This window comes from Lagenorhynchus albirostris, chromosome X (genome assembly GCF_949774975.1).
Source record: "Lagenorhynchus albirostris chromosome X, mLagAlb1.1, whole genome shotgun sequence".
In the NCBI taxonomy this organism is placed as follows: Eukaryota; Metazoa; Chordata; class Mammalia; order Artiodactyla; family Delphinidae; genus Lagenorhynchus; species Lagenorhynchus albirostris.
The window spans coordinates 39157918-39179000 of NC_083116.1; the positions used below are offsets into that span (position 1 = coordinate 39157918).

Genomic DNA, 21083 nt, shown 5'->3' on the forward strand with positions numbered 1-21083 from the left:
TGGTTCAGAACTGGGATGTTAGTTGGAAGAGAAATTGCCACTAACTATCCATGCTAAACTCAATTTATATATACTACTCCTCTAACCATCAAAAATGGTATGTCCATAAGTGTCTCACATTCATGAGATTGTATGTTTCTGGAGGAAAAAAGTTAAGAACTAGTGAGTAGTGGTTTTCAAACTTTTCACTGAATTGCCTCTAAGGTAGAAGATAATGAACATTTTTCTCTGGTGGTCAAAGTGCCCCCCATAATAATGAACTTCTTTTAAGTTCATTACATTAAGTAGTATGTAAATTTTATATTGTTTAATATGTTTAAAGATATTTTAAAAATCCACTCCAAACAGAAGATACAATGAGTAAGGAAAATTTTTATAACCTAAGGTGATAAAGTTGATCCAGATATTATAGAACATAACTAAAATATTTAGTAAATGAACCAAAACCAGAGGGAGGGAGGAAAAGAATTGTTCCTAGCATTCCAGTTGTATTTTTAAGTGTATTTTTACTGATTTACCTGGGAACCATGTGTATTCTTACTTATAAGATAATACAACCTGACTTCTACTAAACCTACAAATGAACTCTCAGAAAACCCCTCCTTCTTAAGTTGGAGACTACCTATACATACAAATACATCTACTGCCACTGTTAAAGGAATCAGCTTATATTTTGACCATGTGAAAGTAATAAAGTCTATTGCTCCTAATCTTTTTTCTTATCAAAAGATAATACCAGGAAGAAAGTTCACAAGTGACATGTAATTCCTCTCCTTTGCATATACCCAAGAGAACTGAAAGCATACATCTACACAAAGACTTGTACACGAATGTTCATAGCAGCATTATCCATAATGGCCAAAAAGTGGTAACGATCTGAGTGTTCGTTAACCGATGAATGGATAACCAAATATGGAATACCCGTACAATGGAATGTTATTCAGCAATGAACAAGAATGAAGTACTGTTGCATGCTTCAGCATGGATGAACCTTGAAAATATTATGCCAAGTGGAAGAAGCCAGTCACAAAAGGCCATATCTTGTATGATTCCATTTAAATGTAATGTCCAGAATAGGCAAATCCATAGAGACAGAAAGCTGATTGGTGGTTGCCTGGGGCTAGGAATGGGAGCAGAAACTGAGTGCAAATGGATATGAGGGGACCTTCTGGAGTGATGAAATGTTCTCAATTTGATTGTGGTGATAATAATCGCACAACTCTATATACATTTGTGAGGCATCTTGGAACCATACATTTATAATGGGTGAATTTTTGGTATATAAATTATATGTCAATACAGTTATTAAAAATTTAAAAAGTTATAAATGCCTCCCCAGAAGAAACCCCACAAAGCTTGAAATGATTAATTTTCTAAGAATATAGGCCAACTTTATAGTGTGGCATCACACACACGTACATTTGGCATATTGCCACAGAAGACTGGTTTGATAATCATGGTTCTGAAGTGTTACAAGCAACTGTTTATTCTTAACATGTTTGGCAAAATAAAGAGATGCATTTAACTCATTAACAGCATCCCAAGAATGATACTGCCAAAGAGAAGGCTGAAGGAAAAGGTAACTTTAAAGCAATGAAACGGCCTTATGTCTTGGGTCATATAAAGATGGACTGACATCATGGTCTTTTTCTAACCTTATATTATCAGTGGTCAACCTCATTATTTACCTTGCTGACATTTAAAAATAATTCATGGTAGGTTCAGTTATATTATAATGGCAGCAGTTCCTCTCTATGTAATGAAATATGTAAATGTAAAGTTTTAGTTTTTATTGATCAAATATATCAATGACCATTTACATTAAACCTTTTTCCCTCCTAAATCCAAGCATATATTAAAAGTTAGCATATGATAACTAAACACCAAACACAAACTTTTATTGGAATATTTTATTTACATTTTATATTTAAAGAGAATCAATACAAATCGGGACATATTTACAGCATTTCAAATCAGCGTACAAGAATGCAATGGTTTCATCCATTCTACATTTAGCCAACAAAAATACATGTCTATTCTGCTTTTGCCTAAATTCTGCTGGAATGTGTACTGGAAACAAAACTCTAAAACCAAAGATAAGCCACAGAGAACAGAAGTAAAGTGCATTTTTATAATAGCTCTATTTAACTTTGGTGGATGAAGCTTCAAACTTTTTATTAAGGCACCTGGAATTCTCCCCCTCCCCCAGTTCTTTTTCAAACACCAAGAAAATGCATTCACAAAATTTATAGCTACATGGACAGAATTTTAGTTTACCTAATGTTATTTTAGCCCATTTAGGTAAAATGTAAACTCAATTTTCAAAGTCAACATTGTTTGGAAAATATTTTCTACAGAGTAATTTCTGTAGACAAATTCATACACAAAGATCAATTACCAATTTTTGTGTGACTTATTCATAATCATTTTCAAATAGTATGATGATTTATATACTCTGCTTTTGAAAGTCCCATAAGTAAAGTTTGAGAAATAGTTATACAGTGTTTCTGTAAGTACAGTTTTTGTCTATAATCTTTTGTCAAATTGGTGTCACTAATATACCAATCAATCCAGTCCAGTCCATATTCTCTGATAAACTATGCTTGACACTCATATGAAGTACATTTAGCCTAATTTTAAAAACAAAAAATAGTTAAAATGAATATTTTGCTTTAATCTTGTTCTATCAACTTAATGTAGCTTAAATAGACATTTCATGAATTACTAGCCTAAGTTTGCATTGTTTTTTACATTACAATTCCAGATCAATATAAGCACCTGGAGAAAAACCCTGACACATATAGCCCAAGCTAAAGTAGTATTATTTTTAATTAAGATACTATCATAAAATAAAGTGATTACAGCTACTCCACATTTTAAAAGCAACATGTTTTTATAAGAAAATTGTTATAAATGGAAAACATGACTACTTGACAAGAGTTTTGAATGTTTAAAAATGTTGCTACACTATTGAGAGGAAACTTGCCTATGAAAAACATTATATAATGAGTTTGTGGAAAAAGTTAATAGGTTAAATATTTTAAGTCATTTAACTATAGCATAATATTAGTCATCTCATCACTTTCAGTATCATTCTTATTAAGTTATTCTAGTTCATTAATAGCAAACTAGGCCCTGATTGGCAGTTCTGTTATTACTAAAGGTTCAAGTTTTCTATTGACACAGATTTTATGATTTAATTTCTCGAACAGCAGTCTCTCGATCAGGAGTTTCATCTTCTTCAAAGGTTGGGTTGTCAACATGAGGGACAACATCCACTGCCATGGAACTTGCTTCATGGTTTACCAGCTGTAGATTTTCATCTTTAAAGAAATGGTAATTTTAGGATGATTTCACCCCTCTCTTCTTTAAGACAAAATTCAACACACGTCTAAGAAGCCTTACTTATCTAATTCCATCATACTCTGATTCTTACGCTCATTCCCTGTTCCTTTAATATGATTTGTGCTGCCTTACATAAAGCACATATGGCATTATTTTAATTTACAATTACAATTTTATTGATTCACACGTGTGCTTACTTGTACCTAGATTATAGCATCGTTAAGAGCAAAAGTTATATCTTCCACTTCTCTATTCTAAATGTAATAGCTCTTAAATCACACTTCAATCACCTGGGCACTTTAAAAAATTACCTATGCTATGCACAGATATATAGATAGACAGATAAATAGATAGATAGATAGATAAATAGATAGATAGATGGATAGATAGATAAATAGATAGATAGATAAATAGATAGAGAGAGAGAGACAGACAGGCAGAATGACTAAAAAAAATCAACCAGGAAGTTGTGGGGGGCAGGAGTTCCCAAAATGGAATGCAAATAGTAACAAGTGAATATAATTATATTACAGATGAAATATATAATCATCTCGAAGAGAGTGGGAAAGAAAAGAACTAACCTAAGTAACTTTGGAAAATGATACTTTGACTATATCCTATAAGGCTAAAACCAAAGAACTACACTGGTTAGTGAAACTGTTTTTCACAGGGGTATGTTAGCAATGTTGAAACTTAGGTGTACTTTAGGATTGAACAAATAAGTAAATATATTGTGGATAATAACAACCAGGTTTCTCAATGTCAGAGACAGGAGTTACAAATAAGGAAAGGGGAAGGCTAGAATAAACTCTGTGGTGTTGGACTGGAATCAGAAATATCAGTATGAACTAGTGGTTCTTCAGATAGATAGGTGAATGTAGATGTGTGTGTATATTTGTGTGAGTACATACACATATTTCCTAGCATTGTTCCTTGAAAGGGCTAATAGCAATGACACCCCAATAGCAATGAGCATACCTAGTGCCCAGATCTTGATTTCGAGGTACTGTTCTCCAATAAAAGCCCTCACCCCCTGTAGAAATAACTGATTCCAGGGCTAGAACAAGGAAAGTACAAGATTAATCTAGATTCTAGCCTAGGGATCAGCAAACTACAGCTTGCAAGCCAACTCCGTAGCTAAGAGTGTTTTTTTTCATTCTTAAGAGGTTGGAAGAGAAAACAACCAAAAGCAACAAAGACCTATGGCCTTCAAAGCCTAAAAAAAAAAAAATGATGGGGCATGTTGAAAGAAAACAAACCAACTTGAGGGAGTTCCCAATGACCAAATCTAGGACAATCTAACCATGAATAAATCATGAGAATAATATTATGGAATAAAAGAAATATCTATGAGTCCATAATATTATAAATAAATAATTGAATAAATAAGTAGAGAAAGGATAGCTCTTCCTTAAAATAGAAGCTTAATTAATGTAGAAAGAAGGATGGAAAGAGAAAATCACCATTTGGCACACATTTCAGTAATAATTATTGTAAGCAAGAAACATCAGTGATTGATAAAATTAGTAGGTAAAAAGTATGATGAGAAACAGGATATTTGCATAGTCTCCAAGTGTCTCTCTATAAAATAATTAATAATTATAAAGGGAAAAAGAATAACTTTAAAAGGAGAAGCTTGGCAGATGCCACCTTAACCAAGCAAACAAAATTAAAACCATTGGTAATAAGACATGGGCATCATGTGCCTCATTATATGATATGAACCAGAGAAGGGCACAATATAATTTCTGTGGTATTCTTGCCAGAAATAGACAACAGACAATAAATTTAATCATTGGGAATCAGGAGACAATTCCAAACTGAGGGACATTCTACAAAATAACTAACTGGTGGCCTTCAGAAGTGTCAAAGTCATGAAAGAAAAAGACTAAGGAACAGTCACAGATTGGAGACGAAGAAGACGTAACAGTTAAAATGCAAATTGGGTATAGAAGGAACATTCCCAAACATAATAAAGGACATACATGGGGACTTCCCTGGCAGTCCAGTGGTTAAGACTCCATGCTTCCACTGTAGGGGGTGTGGGTTTGATCCCTGGTCGGGGAACTAAGATCCCACATGCCACATGGTACAGCCAAAAAATTTTTTAAATAATAAATAAATAAATAAAGGACATACTTGACAAACCCACAGTTAACAACATACTCAAGAGGAACAAGACAAGGGTACCCACTCTCACCACTCCTATTCAACATAGTACTGGAAGTCCTAGCCAGAGAAATTAGAAAGGAAAAGAAATAAAAGGCATCAAGGGACTTCCCTGGCAGCCCAGTGGTTAAGACTCCATGCTTCCAATGCAGGGGACGTGGGTTCAATCCCTGGTCGGGGAAACTAAGATCCCACATGCCGTGCAGCACGGCCAAAAAATAAAAAAAAAAATTTAAACAAACAAACAAACAGAAAAACGGCATCAATATGAGAAAGGAAGAAGTAAAACTGTCTGTTTCCAGATGACATGACCTAGAGAAAATGCTAAAGATACCAACAAAAACTGTTATAACTAATAAACGAATTCACTAAAGTTGCAGGTTACAAAATCAACAGACAGAAATCAGTTGCATTTCTATACACCAGCAATGAAATATCTGAAAGAGAAATAAAGAAAACAATCCCATTCACAATAGCATCAAAAAGCAATATAATACTTATGAATAGATTTCACCAAGGAGGTAAAAGATTTGTACTGAAAACTATAAGACATTTATAAAAGATATTGAAGAGGGCACAAATAAATGGAAATATATCCCACGTTCATGGATCAGAAGAATTCATATTGGACTTCCCTGATGGCACAGTGCTTAAGAATCCGCCTGCCAATGCAGGGGACACAGGTTCGATCCCCGGTCCGGGAAGATCCCACATGCCACAGAGCAACAAAGCCTGTGTGCCACCACTACTGAGCCTGCGCTCTAGAGCCCGTGAGCCACAACTACTGAGCCCACGTGCCACAACTACTGAAGCCCACACGCCTAGAGCCCATGCTCCACAACAAGAGAAGCCACCGCAATGAGAAGCCCACGCACAGCAACGAAGAGTAGTCCCCGCTCGCTGCAACTAAAGAAAGCCCACGTGCAGCAACAAACACCCAACACAGCCAAAAATAAGTAAATAAATAAATAAATTTATTTAAAAAAAGGAATTCATATTGTTTAAATGTCCATACTACCCAAAGCCATCTGTAGATTCAGTGCAATCCATATCAAAATTCCAAATGCATTTTTCACAGAAGTATAAAAAAAATCCTAAAATTCATATGGAACTATCAATGACACTGGATAGCCAAAGCAATCCTGAGAAAGAGGAACAAAGTGGGGAGGCATCACACTTCCTGATTTCAAACTATACTACAAAGTATAATAATCAACGCAGCATGGTACTGGCATAAAAACAGACAAATAGATCAGTGGAACAGAATTGAGAGCCCAGAAATAAACTCATGTGTATGAGACCATGTGTATGAGATGAACTAATATTTGACAAGGGAGCCAAGAGCACTCAATGGGGAAAAGACAGTCTTCAGTAAATGGTGTTGGGTAAACTGGATAAATATGCAACAGAATGAAACTGGACCCCTATCTTACACCACTTAAAAAATGAACTCTAAATGGATTAAGGACTTAAAAAGCCAAAATCAACAAATGGGACTACATCAAACCAAAAACCTTCTACTCAGCAAGAGAAATAATCAAAAGAATGAAGAGGCAAGCTACAAAATGGGAGAAAATATGTGCAAACCACATATCAGATAAGGGGTTAATATCCAAAATATATAAGGAATTCATACAGTTCAATAGCAAAAAAGCAAATAATCTGATTAAAAAATGGGCAGAAGAACTGAGATATTTTCCCAAGGAAGACATACAAATGGCCAACAGGTATGTGAAAAGATGCTCAACATCACTAATCAGGGAAATGCAAATCAAAACCACAATGAGATATTGCCTCACGCTTGTTAGAATAGCTATTACCAAAAAGAAAACAGTTAAGTGTTGGCAAGGATGTGAAGAAAAGGGAACTCTAGTGCACTGTTGGTGGGAATGTAAATTGGTACAGCACTACGGGAAACATGTATGGAGATTCTCAAAAAATTAAAAATAGAACTACCATATCATCCAGCAATCCCACTTCGGGGTATATATCCAGAGGAAATGAAATCACTATCTTGAAGAGAGAGCTGCACCTCCATGTTCACTGCAGCATCATTCACAATAGCCAAGACACAGAAATAACCTAAGTGTCCACTGACTGATGAACACATAAAGAAAATGTGGTGTGTGTGTGTGTGTGTGTGTGTGTGTGTGTGTGTGTATACATATGAAACAATGGAATATTATTCAGCCATGAGAAAGAAGGAAATCTTGCCATTTGCAACGACATGCATGGACCTTGAGGGCACTGTGCTAAGTGAAATAAGTCAGACAGAGAGGACCAATACTGTATGATATCACTTATATGTAGAATCTTAAAAAAAAAAAGCCAAATTCATAGAAACAGAGTAGAATGGTGGTTGCAAGAGGCTGGAAGGTGGGGGAAATGGGGAAATGTTCGTCAAAGGGTACAAGTTTCCAGTTATAAGATAAATAAGTTCTGGGGAATCTAACATATAGATGGTGACTACAGTTAACAATACTGTATTAAATACTTGAAAGTTGCTAAGAGAGTAGATCTTAAATGTTCTCACCACACACACACACACAATTCGTAATTATGTGAGATGATGGATTTAACTAATCTTACTCTGATTATATGTCAAGTATATTTCAATAAAACTGGGGGAAAATGAGAAAAGAGGAAATGCAATGTGGGATCCTAGGACAGAAAAAGGACATTAATGGGCCAACTGGTGAAATTTGAGTAAGATCAGTTTAGTTAATAACATTTTATCATTTAATTTCCTGATTTTGATAATTGTATATGGTTATATAAGATGTTAACATTTGGAGAAGTTTGGTGACGGGTATATAGGCATCCTTTTTACTGTTTTTGAAACTTTTTTATAGTCAGGCTGAAATTATTTCAAAATTAAAAAATAACCTGTGCTTGGGCCCCACATCTCATGGATTCTGATTTAACAATTCTGGGGTAAAGCCCAGGCATTAGTAATGTTTAAAGTTTCTATGAGTGATTCTAATGTACAGCCAGGGTTAAGAACTAGGGCCCTTCCTTATTCGGTGGTTCCCAAAGTGTGGTCCCTGGACAAGCAGTATCAGTATCACCTGTAAACTTCTTAGAAATGAAAATTCTCAGGGCCCACCCCAGACCAACTGAGTCAGAAACTGGTGGTTGCCCCTCTGTTTTAACAAGCCCTCCAGGTGACTCAATGTATGCTTACGTTTGAAAATCAGTGCTCTGATAAAATTCAGCACAATGATGGAACACACAGGCATGAACTAATCAATTGTATGTTTACAAAGTTATTTAAATCACAACTATCACCATAATAATCAATGGTTAATAGGCATAATGCCCAAACTATTAATATATAATCATAGATAAAATTAAATCTATTCTATGTGGTCACTCATTCAACACTTAATTTGAGTATTTACTACGTGGCAGGCAGTCTGTGCTAGGTGCTTGGGTATACGATAGTGAATAATAAGACACTGTCCCTACCCAAAGGGACTTTTTAAGGTTTTAATACAATTCAGTGCAATAAATGCAATGATAGAAGTTCTACCGAACTAGACAGTCCTAGACAGTAGGACCACACAGGTGAGTCAAAGGAGGCTTCTCAAAGGGGAGCAAGTTTTAAAGGAGGAACAGGAGTTGGACTGGGCTTCCCCAATTTCCTGGGGGAGGAAGAGTAGAAGGAATGGGCAGAGAGAAGATAGTGGCTCAAACTATGACTGTTGAATTAAGGTTGGAAATTAGGGGATGGTTTAGAGGAAAAATGATATTGAATCAGTAGGAAGGGGAGAGGGAAGGATCTAGGATCTACCTAAGTTTCTGGTTTGACGCACCCGGGTAGGTGTTACTACCATTCATGGAGATAAAGAATACAGGAGAAGGAACATGGATCATCATTTTATTTGCTTCGCAAATTCTCTGCAAAAACTGTTCTGCCTTCTACCCTCCCCCACAAGAATAGAACACAAAAAAAGTAGGTTGGGACTTTTTTCTTTTTTTAAACTGGTCTGACAATAAACTGAATTATCCCATACACTCAGGTCTCCCGTATGGCAGGCAAGAATTCTACCACTGAACCACCAATGCTGCTAAACTGAATTATCCCATACACTGTCCTTTATCTTCACTGAATTCTATTACCACAGTTACAGGAACCAAAAATTCATCTGGGGCAAATAGACAATGATTATCTATTATAGGTAGAACAGAGCACAGATTATTAAGATTCTTATGACTACTTTGTACTCTAGGAAATGTCCAAAGATTAGATTACAACATGAGGTTTGCGTTTGCATGATGGTATTCCTCGTGACTTCTGTAGAAATGGTATCTATGCAACTGATAAGCCTACCAAGGACAAAGGTTCATGTCATAGGAAGCTGAAACTTTTACAAGTCATCTTGACATTTCATTTTCCTTCTACTTTTATGCCAGAATTAGGTTATCTCAAAATGAGGATAGAGGAAAAACTATTAAACCAACAAAAACCATGAAAAAGGTGGAAGTTAAAGAAAGGGAAAGTAATTTGTATATGGGTTTTCTCTAAGGAAAAAAGTAACAGAATTCCCTAAAATCTCTCTACTGGTATGACATTACTAAGTTGCTAATACTGATTCACATGAATTTTGAAATTAATACATTCAATTTTAGTTTCTACAGTTTGTTCACTTCATGGCAAATAATCAACAGGTGGCAGCACATCATTCTTAAACACAGTTTCTGATCTGTGCAAAAAATGCGTTCTGGAGAAGTTGTGTATAAATCAAGCTTTTGGAAATTAAATTCTGTTTTATAATTCCAGGAATTCTTTATCTTAAGTTCTGATTGATATGCAATAAACAATGGCTTCTAAAGTTGAAAAGTTTGTCCCTTAGCCTAAGTTAATAAGCCAACACTTAAATGCATTGGAGAGAAGCTTTCCAATAAAAAAATCTTTTTCTTCTGTGAATAATCCCCACTCTTAATGCATTTCATCTGTTTCAGGTACATTCGAATGTGTATATTAAGTTAAGGTAGGGGTGCATCCTGCATTGCATCATTGTTACTAGAAAAAACCTGGAATGTGTTAATGGATGAATAGAATAAATGCTAAAAAGCAGGAGTACTCTGCCTGGTGTCTAATCCCCAATGGATCATTTGTGGGGCACTCACTGCCCCTCAGCATGGTGCTTACTTGCTGACTGCACATGTTCCTCCAAAGGCGGTTCATCTGCGCCCTGAACTGAAGCATATCCCGACGATGCAGTTTCACTGCGATTATCCTCTTCATGAGGAGAGGCACTATTGGATGCTTCGTTGGATGCCGGAACTTGTAAAGACACTGATCCATCTTCAACATCCACCTGCGGAAAGCATTTAAACACATTAAGAGGCTCTCAGAGTATACGTTTTTCCTTGACGTATCATTACAAAGTTTCTTCATAGGTGACTTATTAGAGCAATGCTTCTTAACCTTTTAAACCTACAATCCATTTTTGATGATCACAAAAATTTCTTGCAGGTCCCAGCCAGAGCAGTTGGAGTAATTGGGTCCAATGGGGTGAAAGATGTTACAGGCAGATTGCCATCAATATCTGACATGTTTATCTGGGTGAACACTTCATAATATAATGCCTGATACAAGGAAGGCACTCAAAAAACATTCCTATGCTGTCCCCTAAGGGTTTTGAGAATCACTGTGGTTTGTATATCTCCTCAAGTCAGGAAGAGTTTGTTGAGCTTGACTTTCTGTTGTGTGTACTGTGAAATAGGTAGGTTTTTTTTTTCATTTACGAAATATAACTTAATATTTATTATACTCTCTCAAACTTTACATGCTCAGTTAACAACAAGTTTGATTGCTATGCAATAGTAAGAGAGTAAAAAACAGCAAGGGGTATCAGAAGTCAGTTGGGGTCATCACTTCCAATTCTGACCAAATAATAAGTACATTTGAGGAGAGGGAAGAAGGAGGAAAATGGAGGTGGTCCAACATGGTACTTCTCTGTCACTATGATGTAAGTAGGTCCAATTTTTGGTATAAACCGTAAGTCTAGCACATTATGTAGCTAAAAAATAAGGATTTTTTTCCTGAAAGCCCAGATATATAAATAACACACTGCTTAAGTTCCTTCGTATAAATAGTTTAGCAATATTTACCTCAATTCCCAAAGCTTTGAGTATGTCACATTTGCACATGGGGCAAGTCCTGTGTTCTAATAGCCATGGGTCAACACATGTCTTATGGAAAATATGGCTAATGAAGGAAAAAAACACATATTTTGGTTATCAGTTGTGAACTAGCAACACTTTGCCTAATATACTAACGGGTTACCCTATAAGTTTACTTAGTCTTTTAACGGATGCCTTTTTTTCCCTTTTAAACACACTATTACAGAAACAAAATTTGGAAATTTCATAATACGGTACTTTTAAATATAGCCTCATTACTCTAGCTTCATAAAAACTATTTTCAATACCACTTACTTGAAAAATTGCTAAGATGTTACCTGACCTAAGGTTTTGTTCAGTAATTCGGATCTTAATTATTTTGTTATTCCCTAACTATAAAATAGTACAGTTAGTCATTCTCAGTAATACAGTACAATAAAGTATTGAGTGTAACATAATTCCGATACTTTAGGCAATGTGAATGCCTAAAGTTCCAAGAATGCCACTATTTAATAGCTAAAAGGAAGAGTGTTAAGAACAACTTCCGGGAGAGGGATAATAAAAAGCTAAAGAATGAAGACTTCCAAATAGGTGCTCATAAGTTGATTTTATTTTTTTCTCAATAGGATTGGTAGAATTATTTTGAATTAAATAATCCAGTACCACACACACACACACACACACACACACACACACACAATTAAATAAACAGTGATGCTGGCTAGGTTCTTAAGTCTTTTACGGAACTAGTTTCCAAATTGTACCAGATTATGGAAATATTGTATAATTAGCCTTATACCACTTCTAATGACACTAAAAATAAAGCAATCACCTATATTTAAATGAAAAGAAGTTAAAAATAAACACTTTCTTTACATCAAATTGGAAACATTCGAAATAGTTTCCCCCACTACAATCATTTTTGTAAGTCAGCTATTCTTATTGACGACAAAAAAGAAAATCAAACTTACTTGCAGGTTAAGATGCGCACCAAATCATTAGGTTTATATAGTTCAATACACACAGCGCAACTATCTCCATCAGGGCCAATTTCCTAAGAGCAAATAGTTATTGTTATTCAGATGGATAAGAAAAATACATTAAACTACAGAGCAAAATCAGAATATACATGTATTTAATAAATTACATAAATTCCTACAGAAGAAGGAGCATCACATCACTAAAACGACTGTTTCAATAAGCAGTTTAAAATTATCTAGACTTAATTGGAATCTAAAAAAAGAGTCAAACTCATAGAAAGAGTGAGTAGAAAAGTAGGTTCCACGGTCTGAGGAACGGGAGAAATAGGGAGAAGTTAATAAAAGGGTACAAACTTTCAACTATAAGATGAATAAGGTCTGAAGATCTAATGTAAAACATGGTGACTACAGTCAATAACACTGTGTATTATGTAATTGAAGTTGGAAAATAAAATAAAATATTTAGACTTTAAAAAGTAAAAGAAAGGGGCTTCCCTGGTGGTGCAGTGGTTAAGAATCCACCTGCCGGGTTTCCCTGGTGGCGCAGTGGTTGAGAGTCTGCCTGCCGATGCAGGGGACACGGGTTCGTGCCCAGGTCCGGGAGGATCCCACATGCCGCGGAGCGGCTGGGCCCGTGAGCCATGACCGCTGAGCCTGCGCGTCCGGAGCCTGTGCTCCGCGACAGAAGAGGCCACAGCGGTGAGAGGCCCGCGTACCGCAAAAAAAAAAAAAAAAAAAAAAAAAAGAATCCACCTGCCAATGTGGGGGACACGGGTTCGTGCCCTGGTCCAGGAAGATTCCCCCATGCTGCGGAGCAGCTAAGCCCATGTACCACAACTACTGAGCTTGAGTTCTAGAGCCCGCAAGACACAACTACTGAAGCCCGCACACCTAGACAACTAGAGAAAGCCCACGCACAGCAACAAACACCCAACGCAGCCAAAAATAATAAATAAATAATTTTTTTTAAAAAAAGTAAAAGAAGGAAGTTCCTTGGTGGCCTAGTGGTTAGGATTCCGGGCTTTCACTGCTGTGGCCCGGATTCAATCCCTCATTGGGGAACTGAGATCTTGCAAAGCCACTCGGTGCAGCCAAAGTAGGTAAGTAAGTATATAAGTGAGTGAGTGAGTAAGTAAATAAATAAATAAACAAACAAACAAATAAAGTAAAAGAATAAAGTCCTGCAAAGCCACTCAGTGCAGCCAAAACAAACAAACAAATAAACAAATAAAGTAAAAGAATAAAGTCGACCAAAGAGGAACAGTACAAAGAGAAACATGTAGCACTGATTTAAACCTCTTCCTGGTTTTAGAATTTACACAATGCCACAAGTTCTATGGCTATGTTTTTCCATTAAAATAAATTAAGGTATAAGTCACATGCAATAAAATTCACTCTAAATGTTGAGTATACAGGTTTTCAAGTTTGGAGAAACATGCAGTCACTTAATCACCACCATAGTCAAGATACAGGATAGTCCTGGTACCCCAACAAATTCCTCTATACCACTTAGTAATTAACCCCTCTGTAATTAACCCCTCCTTTTATCACTGTCTTCTGCCACCCACTTATCTGTTTTTCAGTGCCTGTAGTTTTGGCTTTTCCAGAACATCTTATAGGTGGGATTGTGCCTTATATAGCCTTTGAGTCTGCCTTCTTTCACTTAACGTAATGCATTTGTGATTCATCCATGTTGTTGTATGTATCAGTAGGATTCCCCCCTTTTTATTGCTAAATAGTATCCCATGCTATGGAGGTACCACAGTTTTTTTATCCATTCAACACTTGAAGGACATTTGGGTTCTTTCCAATTTCTGGTAATTATCAGTAAAGCTGCCATGAACAATTGTGAACAAGTTTTTATGTGAATGAGTAAACATCTAGCAGTGAGATTGCTGGGTTCTTTCGAGAGTGTATATTTGACTTCATAAAGAACTGCCATTCATTCTGCTGTACAGCAGAAACTAATACAACATTGTAAAGCAACTATACTCCAATAATTAATTAATTTATACATACACACACACACACACACACACACACAGAGAACTGCCAAACTGTTTTCCAAACTGGCTGTACATTGCATTCTCACCAGAAAATGCATGAGAGTTCCAGTTGTCCCACATCTGGTCAGCTCTTGGTCTTAGCCATTCTAATAAATGTGCTGTGGGTATCGCATTGTGGTTTTAATGTGTATTTCCCTAATGACTAAAGATGTTTAGCATCATTTTATGTGCTTTTTTGCCAGCCATATACTTCTTCGGTAAAATGTCTGCTTTGACCATTTTTCCACTAATAGCTAATAGCTTTTTTTTTTTTTTTTCGGTAGGCGGGCCTCTCACTGTTGTGGCCTCTCCCGTTGCGGAGCACAGGCTCCAGACGCGCAGGCTCAGCGGCCATGGCTCACGGGCCCAGCCGCTCCGCGGCATGTGGGATCTTCCCGGACCGGGGCACGAACCCGTGTCCCCTGCCTCGGCAGGCATACTCTCAACGACTGTGCCACCAGGGAAGCCCATTAATAGCTTTTTTAGCATCTGCCTTCTGTCTGTTCTCTTCTTGAGTTTTGAGAGTTCTTTATATATTCTGAATACAGTCCTTTATCAGATTTGTGATTTGCAAATATTTTCTCCCAGTCTGTGGCTCATCTTTTCAGTCTCTTAACAGAGTCTTTCAAAGAGCAAAAGCTCTTAATTTTAACAAATTTCTCTTTTTTCTTTAATGGACTTGTTTTTGGTATCATATCTAAGTAATCTTTGCCTAACCCAAGCTACAAAGATATTTTTCTCCAAAGTTTTCTTCTAAAATTTCATAGTTCTAGGTTTTATATTTAAGTCTGTGATCCATTTCAAGTTAATTTTTGCAGAGGGTATAAAGTATGGATTGAGGTTCATTTTTTTTTGCCTATGGATATTCAGTCATTGCGTATGGAGAGCCAACAATTGGCTGCCCTTTCTTCTTTGAATTGCTTTTGCACCTTTGTCGAAAATCAATCGACCATTTATGTGTGGGTCTATTTCTGGACTGTCTCTTCTGTTTCAAAGATCTAAAGGTCCATCCTTTCCCTAATACCATGCTTTCTTGACTACTGTAGCTTTAAAATAATTCTGCAACTCAGAAAATGTGAGTCATCCAAATTTGTTTTTTATCAAAATTGTTTTGGTTATTCTAGTTCTTTTGCTTTTCCAAATAAACTTAGAGTCAACTTGTCAATTCCTACAAAAGGTGCAACTAGGATTTTGATTGAAACTGCATTGAATCTATAGATCAGTTTGGGGAGGAAGTGACATCTTGACGACAGAGTCTTCTAACCCATGAACACGGTATATCCCTCCATTTCTTTAGGTCTTCTTTGATTTCTTTCTTTCATTATGTTTTGCCCTTTTCAGCATATAGATCTTGTACATATTTTGTAAGATTTATACCTAAGTATATAATGGTTTTGGTGCTATTATAAATGGTATTTTTTATTTCAATAAGTTCTGTAGCTATATTTTTATTGTAGTACAAACTTCCATAGCGATTTTTTGATACGTGTTTTATACATCAATGGTAGTTTTCAATTGTGCTAAATCTGAAAATGGATGTTCAAGTAGAGTTGTACTGAAGCACTGTAGTAATTTCCTGTTGCTGTAACAAATTACAATAACTTAGTGGCTTAAAATGACACAAACTTATACTCTTACTGTTATTGCTCATGGCCCCTTTCTTGCATCACTGCAACCTCTTGCTTCCATTGTCACATCTCCTACTGCACTGTAGTCAAATCTCCCCTTTCCTCCCTCTTATAAAGACACTGTGATTATACTTAGGATCCACCTGGATAATCCAGGATAATCTCCCCATCTCAAGATCCTTAACTTAATCACATCTGCAAAGTACTTTTTGCCATATAAGGTAACATTTACAGGTTCTAGGGATTAGGACCTAGATGTCTTTGGGGGCCATTATTCAGCCTACCTCCAGCATCAAATAAATTAAAAAATCAATAAGATTTATAAATTCCAATGAAAATCACACTTTGGAAGAACATTTAGCTTTTAACAATGGCTTGGTAGCACTGCTTTAAAACAAATAGCATTTACAAGTCATAAATGCACCTTGTCTCCTTGTTTCAGTGTGCGGAGTTGAAGCCTTCCAATAGCTTTTTTGGCGTCTGCCTTTAATTGTCTCTGTAATAAAAAAAATAGCAGGTATTAGAAAAAGTATTTTTAAAAGAAATATGATAAAAAAAGGTAGAGAGGATTAATAAATATTTATGAGGTAAAAGTCAATGTCTAAGTAATTTTTAAAAGATAAAATTTAATTAGCCATAATAAATGCCCATTTATCTGATACCAAGCAGGATTTTTTTAAATTACTGAAACCTTATGTTTCCCTACCTTCTTAAACAGCAGCTTTGGGGCCACAACGGTAAAGCTATGCGTCCCTATTCCAAATGGATTCGGATGCTATGAATTTTCAAAGCAATTTTCCTATTTTCAAAAGCCCAGAGGACCTTAAGTTACATCTTTTCCAATTTCTTTTTTGAATCGTGTCTTGTTTGGTAGAAAGTGCATTGGATGCAAATGGACCTAGCTTCAAAATCTGACTTTGTCACTTACTAAATGAATAATCCTGGACAAGTCATTAAACCTTTGAGCTTGTTTACTCATCTATAAAATGAGGATAATACCAATCCTTACAGTGTTATTTGGTATTAGGGAAAAAAATTGCTGTTTATAACCACTACTGCCTTGTAAGGAGGGTGGATTCTGAGAGTGGTAAGCCTTTTTTTTGTTTCACTGAACATATACCTAGATGAGTTTGGATATGCAAAGGCAAGTCCATGGCTCATTTAGGGACCAAAGACTAAAATATTACATACATATCTATATCTATCCATATACATACACACGTGTGTGTGTGTATATATGTGTATATATATATGTGTATATATATATGTGTGTGTATATATATATATTCAAATATATATATTTGAATCAGAAGTGAGGTTAAGGTATAGGGGGAAATTTAAAAGGTGAGGGAAAAGTGAGAAAGAGAGGAATCAATGAGAGACTATCCCTCTGTGTGGGAGGAAAAATCTCCCAGGTGGCATGAGATATTTGGTGTTAATTTGAAATTATTTGTGATGCCACAATTAACCTTCCTTCTATTTCAGTAAAATCTACCACATACACGAATGCCTCAAGTGAAGATATTATGTGTGTAAATTGAAGAAGAGGCTAGGTTTCACACCTGGGTGAATGCTGTATGGAATAGAGAGATAGCATGTGCAGCATGGCAAGATGATAAGCAATCTTCCTATTTTGTACTGTAAAATGAACAAACTTATAGAAATTCAGCAGAAAGTAGGTGCTCAGAACCAGAGGTCTTGTGAGGATGTCAACAACTTCCTCATCCCCCTGTATGTACCTCCATCCCCAGCAGGGAGACCCCTAGGTGACATTGAGGTTACATGAAAATTAGAGATAACGTTAAGTAAAGTATCCAGCATAATGTCTGGCTGATAGCAGACACTCAATAAAATGTTTATTAAATGAAAATATAAAGTACTATTTATTCATCAATTAGCATAACAGATTTATACATATCTGTAGCAAATATATTTTGGAAGGGAATAATCCATGGGTGTAGATATGTGAGGAAATTCCTTAATGCCCAAACCTGCCTCCTATAAGATATCATTTTGTGAAACGTATTTGGCTTGATGCCAAGGACATTACTGCCAAAATATTTCTTTGCTGGCATAGTAGCAGCAGAAACTTCTCAGATTGTTACCTGACTGGCAAATATAGCTCACAGAAACAGTTAATAGGAAGGCCTAGCTCTCAGAAGGAAAGAGGCATTAATCGAAGCCCTTTCACTCTCTGAGACTTAATCATGGATTTCACTCACAAGGGGAATTTTATGATGGTACTTAATTTTTTAAATAAACTTATTTATTTTATTTCTTGGCTATGTTGGGTCTTCATTGCTGTGCGAGGGCTTTCTCTAGTTGTGGCAAGCGGGGGCTACTCTTCGTTGTGGTGCACGGGCTTCTCATTGAGGTGGCTTCTCTTGTTGCGGAGCATGGGCTCTAGGCACGTGGGCTCAGTACTTGTGGCTCGCGGGTTCTAGAGCGCAGGCTCAGTAGTTGTGGCGCACGGGCTTAGTTGCCCCACGGCATGTGGGATCTTCCCAGACCAGGGCTTGAACCCGTGTCCATGCATTGGCAGGCAGATTCTTAACCACTGCGCCACCAGGGAAGCGTGGTACTTCATTTTGAGCTTAAATATTTTCCCTTCTGTCACTTGCATCACAAGTAAATAATAGAGTGACAGTGAAAGGAGATACACTTAGGATCTTTAGAGCTGGAAAACTCTTAGAGTTCACCTAGCCTGAGATCTAATCTGACAGATAAGGAAACTGATGCCCAAAGAGAAAGAATGCTGTGCTCAAAATCTCAGAGTTGGTTAGTGTCAGTCCCACTGAAGCCCAGAGTTTGGGAACACTTAACTCTGACTTCAAGGTAGCCATCTTTTGTTTACTGTGGCTTGGAGCAGGAAGCTAGTACTACTTCCTTACATTTATATAGTTATTTTATAATTATTTTTGATATATATTACCTCATTTAATCCTCACAACAATCCCCTAAAGGAGAGGATATTTCCATTTTAACGTTGAGCAAGTGGAGGCTTGGAAGAGTAAAATAACTTGTCCAAAAGGGCCTGCAGCCTCTGAATGATAGGGCTGGTACTGGAAGTCTGCTCTTCGTATTCCAAGATTCCATTACGATACAACCATCCAAAACTTTCTGAAGTTTTTCCAACTCCTGGATTCTACGGTCTGTCAAATTGTGGCCAGTCCTTACAGTGAACAGCCAGTAGGCCCACAGGATTCTGGCCCTGGCCTAGATTTCCAAACATCACTACTTTCTTTTCCTATAAAGCATGAGCTATTTCAACACGAAGATGAAAAAAATGCAAATGATACAAAAATAGAGCCAACAAGAGAAAACTGGGCAAGGAAAAAATGTAGTTGATAAGAAGTCTTTGACAATCATTTTGCAACCTGTCTTTAGAGCACTTCTGATTTAGGTTTAAGTAACAAGCTCTATGACACAACTGGGGAAATGCACTCACAAGGAAGTAATACATCTCTAGTGTATTTACCTGATTAAATCTATATAGTCTGATTTCTCATTCCAAAATATTCAATGAAATATAAATGCATGAGTCTCCAGTGCTAGTGTTCATCAATTCATCAGGGATGAACGCTAACTATACAACTTTGATTATATCCAAGACTAATGCAAATTAATTTGAGAGATGGGATTGAACACAAACTTTAAATGTAATGTCCAAGTCTGTGTGAATGAGAAAAGTGGAACTTACATTAAGACCAGAAGATCCAAAAAAAAAAAAAAAAACCAGAAGATCCTAAGCAAGGGACTTGATTATGAAGCAGCCCTAGAATTTTAAAAAATCCTTTAAAGGGCAATTTGAATATTTCCAATAACTCTTACCAAGCTTTTATAAAGAAAAGACATTTCTTTCAATATGGAGGAGCGACATGTGGTTTTGTTAAGAAGCACAAACTGTATTTTTATAACCTGAATAAAGGTCACTTTTAAAACTGCCATCAGTACTCAAACTATTTCACTGTCACACTGATAGCAGGAGTTCCCAAGATGCATCCATTCCTCTAAAAACTGACATATGAGAACAAAATTAAGACCAAGTAGTTTATATTAAATATATGTTTGGGTAATTTTGTTTAAGTCAAACTTCTGGCTTTAACATTTAAAGAGAATATGCCCCAATGCAAACTTTAATTTATATTTGATTCCTTAAAAAACAGAACTTCAAGAGTATATCTACTTTGTTACACAAATTACTTTGGACACCTTTTCAGTACCTCTCCACCATATCAGAATTCTCCCCTACCCTATAAATTCCAATAGCACATTGTTTCTACCTCTTATATTCTGTAGTTGTATTATTCATGTGTCTTTTTCTCCTAGTAGATTGTGAGTAGGTGGAAGACTGGTCCTTAATCATTTAAAAAAAATTCCCATAATGCCTAGTAGTTGCTCAAAGAATAGCTTCGGAGTTTAGAAAAACAGATTTTCATGATTTTCTCGTCTAAGTTTGACTCATTAAAAGCTTCTATTCTATCAAATCTGGGAAAATAAAGGTTTAGAGAACACGTATTGGGCCCCTGCCATGCGTCAGGTTTAACCCTAAGCTTTTTACATGTGTCATCTTGTTTAAACATTAACAACCTTATGGAATAGGTATTTTAATATCCAAATTTTATGGACAAGAAAAGGTTCTGAAGCTTGACTAAAGTCCAGGCAGCTGGTTAGTTGCAGAGCTGCTATTCAATTCAAGCCCAGGTTCTATGTGGCTTTAAAGTCCATGATCTCTCCACTATAGCACACTTCCTCCACTGTGTAACAGCAAAGAAGCCTTTAAA

At 36.3% G+C, this 21083-nt stretch overlaps 1 protein-coding gene across 2 annotated transcripts in view; it reads right to left on the reverse strand.

Annotated features, from left to right (window-relative positions):
• Positions 1 to 1938: 1938 nt before the first annotated feature.
• RNF128 (ring finger protein 128) overlaps positions 1939 to 21083 on the reverse strand; it is a 97200-nt gene continuing 78055 nt past the window's right edge. For both annotated transcript variants that reach the window (XM_060138363.1, XM_060138362.1), the window contains exons 3-7: positions 16724 to 16795; positions 12618 to 12700; positions 11635 to 11731; positions 10670 to 10838; positions 1939 to 3323 (exon numbers count right to left, since the gene is read on the reverse strand). In XM_060138363.1, the coding sequence (XP_059994346.1) occupies positions 3190 to 3323; positions 10670 to 10838; positions 11635 to 11731; positions 12618 to 12700; positions 16724 to 16795 (555 nt within the window). In that variant the 3' untranslated portion in view covers positions 1939 to 3189. The remainder of the gene's footprint in view (positions 3324 to 10669; positions 10839 to 11634; positions 11732 to 12617; positions 12701 to 16723; positions 16796 to 21083) is intronic.